The sequence below is a fragment of the Nanorana parkeri genome, unplaced genomic scaffold, assembly GCF_000935625.1.
Source record: "Nanorana parkeri isolate BGI_ZX_2015 unplaced genomic scaffold, ASM93562v1 scaffold22, whole genome shotgun sequence".
NCBI classification, from domain to species: Eukaryota; Metazoa; Chordata; class Amphibia; order Anura; family Dicroglossidae; genus Nanorana; species Nanorana parkeri.
Window position 1 is genome coordinate 12,368 of NW_017306290.1, and position 9,331 is coordinate 21,698.

The 9,331-nt window shown below is 37.3% G+C and overlaps 1 protein-coding gene across 1 annotated transcript in view; it reads right to left on the reverse strand.

Moving 5' to 3' along the window:
* Nucleotides 1–4,565: 4,565 nt before the first annotated feature.
* GJA1 (gap junction protein alpha 1) overlaps nt 4,566–9,331 on the reverse strand; it is a 6,945-nt gene continuing 2,179 nt past the window's right edge. Inside the window, exon 2 of the mRNA XM_018563743.1 lies at nt 4,566–6,598. Coding sequence (XP_018419245.1) covers nt 5,443–6,582 — 1,140 coding nt within the window. The 5' untranslated portion in view covers nt 6,583–6,598 and the 3' untranslated portion in view covers nt 4,566–5,442. The remainder of the gene's footprint in view (nt 6,599–9,331) is intronic.

Consider the following 9,331-nt stretch of genomic DNA (forward strand, 5'->3'; position numbering starts at 1 on the left):
CATCTGAATCTTAATGACTGGATCATGGCACTGTAATTAGCCAATATGGGGGGTCCAGAGATGGATAACTCCAGGTGCTGCGTAAGTGTCACACAGCAAATTCAGCAGATGCAGTGTTTTTAAATAAATTAGTTCTAGGTGTTTTGATAAACAATTATAATTCCAGACTCGCTTGCATTCTAAAAACATCCCAGTGCAAATATTACAATGGTTGCAGCAACCAGACCATAATTACATGTACAAAATTAGTCATTTAAGATTATTGAATTTTAGTTTACAGTACATGATTGCAACATATTTCACAATTGTGGGCTCCTTAAGAGGAAATGCAAACCATCCAAACTGTTATTGTTAAATATATATCAGTATGCCATAACTTGTACAAGAAACTTCTACAAGTATTACCTGCCATATAGTCAAAACTATCTTCATTGCAGTCTGCACAGCTGTGAATAGGGCCAGGCTTGAGAGATATGCTGCCCCCTTGCCATGACCCTACCCCCTTATCATTGATATTTGCATATTTTGTAACTATGATTAGGTAAATGGTAAATAGTTCGACCAGAATACTCTTCATTATAGAAGCTACCTGTCTAAGATCATAGAGGTTTCCACTCCAGTTTTCACATCTCCATTACTTCTTCTTCGTGGCACAGCTGTTGCAGTGGAAGGAATTCATACTCAATGCTATTTTAGCTCTGGATCTATCTTTTTTATTTTTCCACACTGACAATAGCAAAGGATAAAAGGCATGGTTGCAAGAGTTAAACTACCTACAGGCTTGCTTATACAGTATGTGCTTAAATTCCTAGGTGTGCATACCTCCTACTGTGGCTATTATGAGGGGTTCCTGTTTTGCCTGTTGGGTATCTTAATCATTTTATATTACAGAAAAGCTATAGGAGGAGCTGTAACATGCAGAAGGTGGTTGGGAACAACCACAATTCAGGAGCACAGTCAGGAATTATGGCAAAATATATTGCTGCTGAACATGTAAGAAGCCAGGGCCTGGATAAGATTATCCAAAACATTTAAGAAGAAAAAGAGCTGACTCATCTGAACTGGCTCCACCTAGCTCAAATATAACCTTTGGCTGAATAAACCCTTTAATATCAATCAGTTGTGTAACACTGAACCTAGTGCACACCACCAGGTAAGGGCTTGGGATTGTAGTCCACATGACTGTGCATACTTTAAGAGGAAGTAGGGCTTCAATCTGCCAAGTTTAACACACTAAAATGAACCAGTAGATAGGAAGTGTTAGAATCTATGGGCTCAAAAGTCTTTTCTCACTTGATGCCAGCTCTCTGAGAGGCACTAATCTGGCAGCATGCACTGCAATAAAAATGGCTCCCATGGGGATATAGGATTGCAAGCGGCCCCATCAACTGGAAAACCTGAAAAGATAGATCCAGAAGGATTTGTGTATGGTATATATAACTTGAAGTGTCCCCATCTTATCTGTAAACAGAGACAGGATTGATCACAATATATTAAGAAACATATTCACTTTAACAGTACAGGCGGCACTTTGACATTTCAAAAACCATGTTAACTGACTAATGTTGTTATAGTACACTTGTGCCTATTATATGATTTTACTTGTACAATAGCCATGTTTTGTAGATTTTAATGTTAGTGTCACACTGATATATATTTAGCAGCATCTAGAAAGTCATATTTTACCTCAAAGGCCCATCCAGCTATACAAAATCATGTTCCAGCTCTACGCATTATTGTTAAGTTTCTCACATAGAAAAAAAAATAAAGTAGGTGTTCAGCACTACGCTATCACTATCATTCAAGCATCTTGTGGTTACACCTTAAAAAATGAAATCATTTAAGCCATATATCTATTTCTCTCACTTAAAGACACACAAAAGAGCAACATTAAAATATCACATGCCACTTATTCGTATCCAAATAGAATAGATTAAAAAATATGATTCTGAATAATGAAAATGAAAACTAAACAAGCAATGAACATATGCTTCAATGGCACATCATGGTAAACACCATGACATCCTATGAGACAACTCTGAGATACTATATTGCATTATCAAGCAAGCAAAACTCTCTTAAACAAAATCTAATCATATAGTACAAAACAGCTGTGCTGTGTCTGGTAGTTAACGATGAGCTTTGAACAGTGAAATAAAGACCTTTACATACTAAGTGCAAAGATCAATGTGCAGTAAACCACAGTAAACAATCAGAAATCATATTTCAGAAGTCTGACTGTGAGATTGCAGGAAACCTACCTCTGATTGGTTTCTAAGGACTACTGAGCTACTTTTATTAGCCCTATGATATATAAAGTCAAATGAGTATGATTGCTTGCAGTTAGGGATGTGCAGATACCAAGTACCGTACTTGGTACAAGTACAAGTACAAGTAATGATACTTTTCCAGTTTCATTGAAAGACTAGACTAGAGAAAAACTCAAAAGTTAGGAGGCAGCTGTCATTTTTAAGGAGCATTGGCTATGGGGCTACACAAGTACTCACAGATACTAATTACTGATACCTTGCTTTTTAAGTGTCATGTGACAGTTTTTCTAAAACAAAACAGACTAATGATTTCAGGACAGGGCCCAGTCGCAGCTCCAACCGCTGCAACCCTTGTAGTTCTTGTGAAAAAGTATCGGCACCAATACAGATACTGGTATCTGAACATCCCTACTTGCAGTGACTCAGATATAGATCAATGTCATCTTGTGATATAAATCTTTATTGGTGTGCTAATTCTGACATAAATAAAATTGTAAGTCTTCACAAAGCAATATGTGGTCTTAACAAGTCACTAACACTCTATGAGTGCCACTATATGTACACACAGCTGAGCCTCACTGTTAAGAGTGTCTACTGTGGTTATCAGGTCCCTCTATTCAACAAACAGATTGGCAAGCTTGTTCCCCGCTCCAACTGACAGCTTAAAGTAAACCAATATAAAGGATATCCTAGTCAAAGTAAGAGTAACACACTATAGCACACATTGGAAGGTGTTTTTTCCTATCCTTTTCAATGATGCCCATTGCTCTAATCTCTCTTAATTGCCCAGTGCAAATTCTGACTTTTTAAAAATTGGAATTTGTATAAGGCTTGCCAATACTTTCTTCCCTCTCAACAGTGTACAGATATAGCAATGTCATACTTAGGCACCAAACACTGAACTTTGGATGCAAAGGAAGTGCACAAGTGTGCCTATGTGTGGAATAAACAGAAACTGCATTGGTAATGACGTAATGGCAGATACCGTATAGTACCTGCTATATGGGCTCACTCCTACATTGACAAACTTATCGATAGTGAGTTTTACTTTAAGTTGCCATTTAGTGCTTAGCAAGAAGGCATCTTAAAAGAGCTGCGTTTGCTTAGTTAACATCTGATTCAGTCATAACGCATTGAATCATTATTGAATCCTAGGTGTAGCAACCCCACATCATCTGATTTAAGTTTTTATTGAATCCGAGTTGTTCTCATGGTGGTATGAAGGAGTAAAAAGGCATCAGAAAAAAGAAACACTTCACACAGCATCTTATAGGCCTCTATCGTACCTCATTTTTGTCCTGCTAATATATCTGACATCTTTACAACTGGAGATAATTAGTGCAGGAACTTGTCTATGATCACTTTAATAACATTGATCACTGTCAGTAATGATATGTAAAGAATGTGTATAAGTAAATGAAAAACATATATACATATTACATTTTCACAAAATTTAAATATAACGTATCACTAGAACTTATCTTATCTGAGAAATACACTGCAGGAAATACATTCCAAAAAGCATTATATTCTGAATAATTTCCTTTGGTGCTACTGCTGTCAAAGTAGTGTTATCAGTCCCAAACATAAGCAAGGAAACTAAATATGTGGTTTGTTTCAAGATAATGTAAAAGAATAAACCCAAGTGAAAGGTTTAGAAAATTGACCATGATAGGGCTAGACATTTTCACTTTATCCATGAACACAGCAACAGGGGTCTCATATGCAATAGTCATGGTCCTGAAGAGTGGACAGTTCAGACTTGCACTAAAGTATGATTCTCTTTCTTTCCCTTATTATGCCATGGAGGAGAAGTTGCTATATTATGCTTGGCATTGATGACAGGTGTAATTAACCAAGGGCATAACAGGGAACCCTAGGTCACCTTTTACAGAGGGTGCCAGATATGTTTAACTACTTCTTATACCATAACTCTAGAAATTATTCCAATTGTTGTATTTTCTATCTTACACTAGATTAAAAAATAATAAGTTCTATGGTTATGATGCAAATTTACACTTAAGTACAAATTAGTAAATATCCCTTAGCATATTTCAACTGGAATTCCACTTTGAAATAAAAGTGTACCCCTGTTTCAGATACCTTTATAAAGTAACATGCAGGTGTTTCTTTTCATACTCCCTATATAGAATATTGGGGTATATGTATTTCTGCTCCTTATAGTTTCCAAAGTCACCCAGTGGCTTTTCCACCTGCAGCAGCTCTTCAGATAAAATGTGAAGTTGCAGATCCTGGTCCGGGGAAAAAAAATGGTTGCTATCAAAATGGGTTGGAACCCAATTTTAGAAACACAACTTTTAAATGTATGTTTTTTAAGCACAAAGGAATGTTTATGGATTGCATGAAGTGTGTGGGTTCACATTTAAGGAAATAGGGATAATGATAACAGCTACATATACATCGGCATTTCAACTGCTTTCAGTAACCTGTTCACAGTGATGGCTAAAACTAAAGTGACTGTTGCAGAAAAAAGGGACAGAACATGTCAGAATTAAATTCAAGCAAAATATCCTACTTATTCCTTGAAAGATACAAAAATAGCAATTCCAGATAGTGGTAATCAAGGCAATGTGTGCAATGTCTACTTTGTAAGTCAACTTTTCGGTGTCAAATTATTGGTGCTGTTTCTAGAAGATGTAATTGTGCACCAACTAACTTTATTAATAATTGGTTGCTTTGGTTAATTTTTTTTTTAAATAAATGAATCACTCACAATAGATACCTTAGGAAATTCACCACTACATGAAAAATAGCCCTCATACTAGAGCTAAGCTCCATTTTAACCACAATATGGCCAGAACTGTTCCAGACAGTCAGAGTATTATTTATCTAGCTCACAAGATATCCCTCTTCTTATTCTAAGTTTTTTAGTAGCCACCAATCAGGACTGTAATACCACTAATCACATGAACAACGTTGACTTGTACAAGACATGTTCATGATCTACTGGTACATATGCTACTCCTGCTCTTCGAGTCTTTTAGTACTATGAGGAATGCAACCTACTACATAGACATCAATATGTACCTCCGACATAAAAAAGTATTTGACAATAAAAAATGTCTTTCACTCTTTGAAATCTCTGCTTTGAGACTGTAAAGTACCTGCTGCACTGAACAAAGTTTGCCTTCTGATAATTTATGAGGATTATTTAAATCTCCAGGTCATCAGGTCTGGGCCTGCTGCTTGCATGGCTACTTGCTCTGCTTGAAGGCCTGTGGTCAAGTGTACTGAGAGGCTGCATTTCATGTCCTGGTGGCATTTTTTTTACATTCTGGTGTTCATCTGGAAAGTCAAATGGCTGAGCGTGAGTGTTTGAAATAGTGCTTCCAGCTTGGCCCATCCTGGTTTGTTCTGCACTGTAATTAGCCCAGTTTTGTTCGCTTGCTTGTTTGTTATAATTACGACAGGAAGAAGGGTTCCTGTCTTCAGTAACAAGCTTGTAACCTGGTGGTGACATAGGCGCGGTTGGAGAAGAACAGCCATTGAAATATGCATACTTAGGGGAACCACAATCCTTGGCAGGATTCACTGCATCGTTTGTGGTGGCATAGGGGTCCTTCTTTCCTTTAATGCCATCCTTGACACTTTTAAAACCAACATAGAACAACTCAATGATGTTTAAAGCAAGTGATACTAAAGACACCACTAGCATAAACCAGATAAAAATGGTTTTCTCAGTGGGACGGGAAAGGAAACAGTCAACTTGATGTGGGCAGGGATCTCTTTTGCAGGTATAGATAGCATTTAAACTGAACCCATAGAGGTACCATTGGATGAGAAGGAAACCAACCTCAAAAAATGATTTGAACAGAATGGTTATCACATAAGTACGAAGTAGACCACCACGCATCTTGACCTTTCCATGTTCTTCCAAGCCATATTTGAATTTCTTTATTTCAATTTGCTTAAGATGCATGTCCACATTCCCTCCATCATTCTGGACAATTTTGAGTTCTTCTTCTTTTCGGTTCAGTTTCTCCTCTTTGCGCATCAAATAAAACACATGTGCTAAATATAGAAGTGTAGGTGTAGAGACAAATATAATTTGGAGAACCCAGAATCGTACATGAGAGATTGGAAATGATTTGTCATAGCAGACATTTTCGCAACCAGGTTGTTGAGTGTTGCATCGGAATGCAGATTGTTCATCACCCCAAGCAGACTCTACTGCAGTGCCTAATAACAGGATCCGGAAAATGAACAGAACAGACAACCACACTTTCCCTCCGGCAGTGGAATAGGCCTGCACCTTATCAAGGAGTCTTCCTAAGGCACTCCAGTCACCCATCCTTAAAAGCCGTTATCTAAAATAAAAATGAATTTGAAATAATAGTTTAATAAATATTTTGCGGTAACAATTTGCAGTTCAAAACCCATATATGTATTTTAATTTGCATTCTGAAAATAACATGTGTTTAATGTTTAATTTGATCAACTTCTGCCTAAAAAGAACAAGATATGGTTAGTAAACACATAACAGCAAATTCTCATGGGATAACACATGTGCTTAAAAACTGAATGGATGTTCGCCTGTTTTGTTTATATTGTAAAACATGCAAGGTATATTCATCATAGGGTACCTGCAATAAAAAAAAGAACTCCAAAGCTGAAAGGCCTAAAAGACTGAAAGACTGCATTTCCTAAATATAGGCAGGCTGAATCAATACAATTTCCAAGTAACATAATGATTTACGAAAGAAAGAAAGAAAGAAAGAAAGAAAGAAAGAAAGAAAGAAAGAAAGAGAGTTAAACATAGGCAGATGATGAGAAAAAATAGAGAGCAAGCATGATGCAATAAGAGCGAGGTAAATGAAAAGGACAGTGAGAAGCAGATAAAAAAACAGATAACCGGTGAGAGCGGGAGGAAGAAACAAAAAGGGAAGGAGTAAGTGAAGAGGTGTGTGACAGAAAAATGAAAAGACAATGAAAAGGGAAAACAAAAAAAGAAGAAAGAGAAAAAAGAGAGAGGAAGATAAGGAAAAAAAAAACAGGTAGCAAGGAGAAGAGAGGAAAGGAGGGAGGAGAGGAGAGGGGAGAGAAAAGGAGTGCCAGGAGAGGAGCGGTGAGGACTATAAAGGAGAGGAGGGTGGGGAGAGGAGATAAGATGAAAGGAGAGTTGGGGAGAGCAAAAGCAGTTGGAGGAGAGGTGAGGGGAGCATAGAGAATGTGAGAGAAAGGGATGAGATAGGGATGAGAGGTGAGCGAAGAAGAGAGTTTGTAAAGGAAAAGACAGAAGAAGAGAGTGGGGGAGAAGAGAGGTGTGAGAGGAGGGAGAAGGATAGGGGAGATAAAAAAGAGTGTACAAGAGAGAAGAAATGGGAAGAGTGAAAGAAAGGAAGCCTGGAAATGTGTGAAAGAAAAGAAATGGGCAGAGGATGGAAACACGTGAAAGAGAAAGGATATGAAAGAGAAAAATATGGAAATCTGTGATTCTAAATAGGTTATGCATTAATTCTACACATCTTTTGAGCAAATGAGGAGCATTTAGGGGATGTTCACTATGAAATGATGCTAAGATCTTCGACTCATGTATGGATGACTACTCCAATTACTCTAAAAAGAAAGGATTTAATAATGAAGCAAAGAATACTGATTTTTCTCTTGGAGATCATTTTGTAGCCCTCAGGATTTCAGGGATCAGATTAATTATTCTTATGATATTATTAGTTAATGGAAGGATTAGTAGATCTACTACATGCAGACATTTATCACTTTACCAGGGTAAAAAGTAAATGAAGGTTTGATCATTTTTCTGTTGTAGTTGTCAGACCTCATGCCCAAAAATCGGACTCTGTATATATGAAGTACAATGCTTACAAATTCTATCACATGCATCTCGAGCTTTGTGTTTCCTAAACCATAATGACGATTAAAATAAGTCACAAACAAGCACCAACTCAATGGGGTTGATTTACTGAAGGCGAATAGGCTGTTCACTTTATAAGGGGATTTGCACTTTCAGGCAGTTACATCTTAGTTTAGTAAATGGGTGGGACTTTCATCATCCAATTATGTGCAAGCAAAAATGCTGGTTTATGTTATTTAATTTTCCTTGCACATGACTAGGTATTCTTTGCAGAGTGAACATTCCCTTACAATGCCTACAGCCTATTTTCCTTTAGTAAATCATCCCCAATGTCTCACACATCTTTAGACCTTTGCTCATTACAAGGACCACCATATGTGAAAACTATAAAGGTCTTCCTCAAATCAAAATGTAGAGCTTACATCATTCTCCTTCATATATCTCATGTGATATTTAAAGTGATACTAAACTCAGCAGTTAAATCTTAAAAATGCATTTAGGTACCCTAACTATCAACAAAAATGTACCTTATTTGTGCATCACTCAGCTGTAGATCCTCAAATCATCACTTAATTGGTGTTGACACTGTCCTTCCTTCTGGAGTGTGGCTACTTTTGTTCCCCATGATCCCTGTGTTTGTTGTACAGTAGTCACGGCTCCAAGCATACTCCTGTGATGGGCTACCATCTCAATACAAATTATGAAAAAAAACATGAGATTTTAGTCACTCATGGGAGCAAGCTTGGAGTGGTGGCTACTTTACTACACACACATGGACCATCCTGTAGCCACCCTCCAGAAGGAAGGAATGTGTCAGCCTAAATTCAGAGATGAGTTGAGGATCTACAGCTAAGTGATACACAAATAAGATACATTTTTGTTGATAGTTAAGGTACCTAAATGCATTTTTAAGATTGAACTCCTGAGTTTAGTGTCACTTTAAGGATGATACTGTGTGTTCTCCTAAAGAATACAACTGTCTGGAATCAGACTGAACTAATTACTCCACTGCTGATAGCCAGGAAGACTGCCACGTACAACAGAGCAGGATAAAGATAGATAGATAGATAGATAGATAGATAGATAGATAGATAGATAGATAGATAGATAGATAGACATATATAGATAGACAGTGAATATAGGTGAATATAGGGAGAGAGAGAGAGAGAGAGAGAGAGAGAGAGAGAGAGAGAGAGAGAGAGAGAGAGAGAGAGAGAGAAAAAAAAAAAAA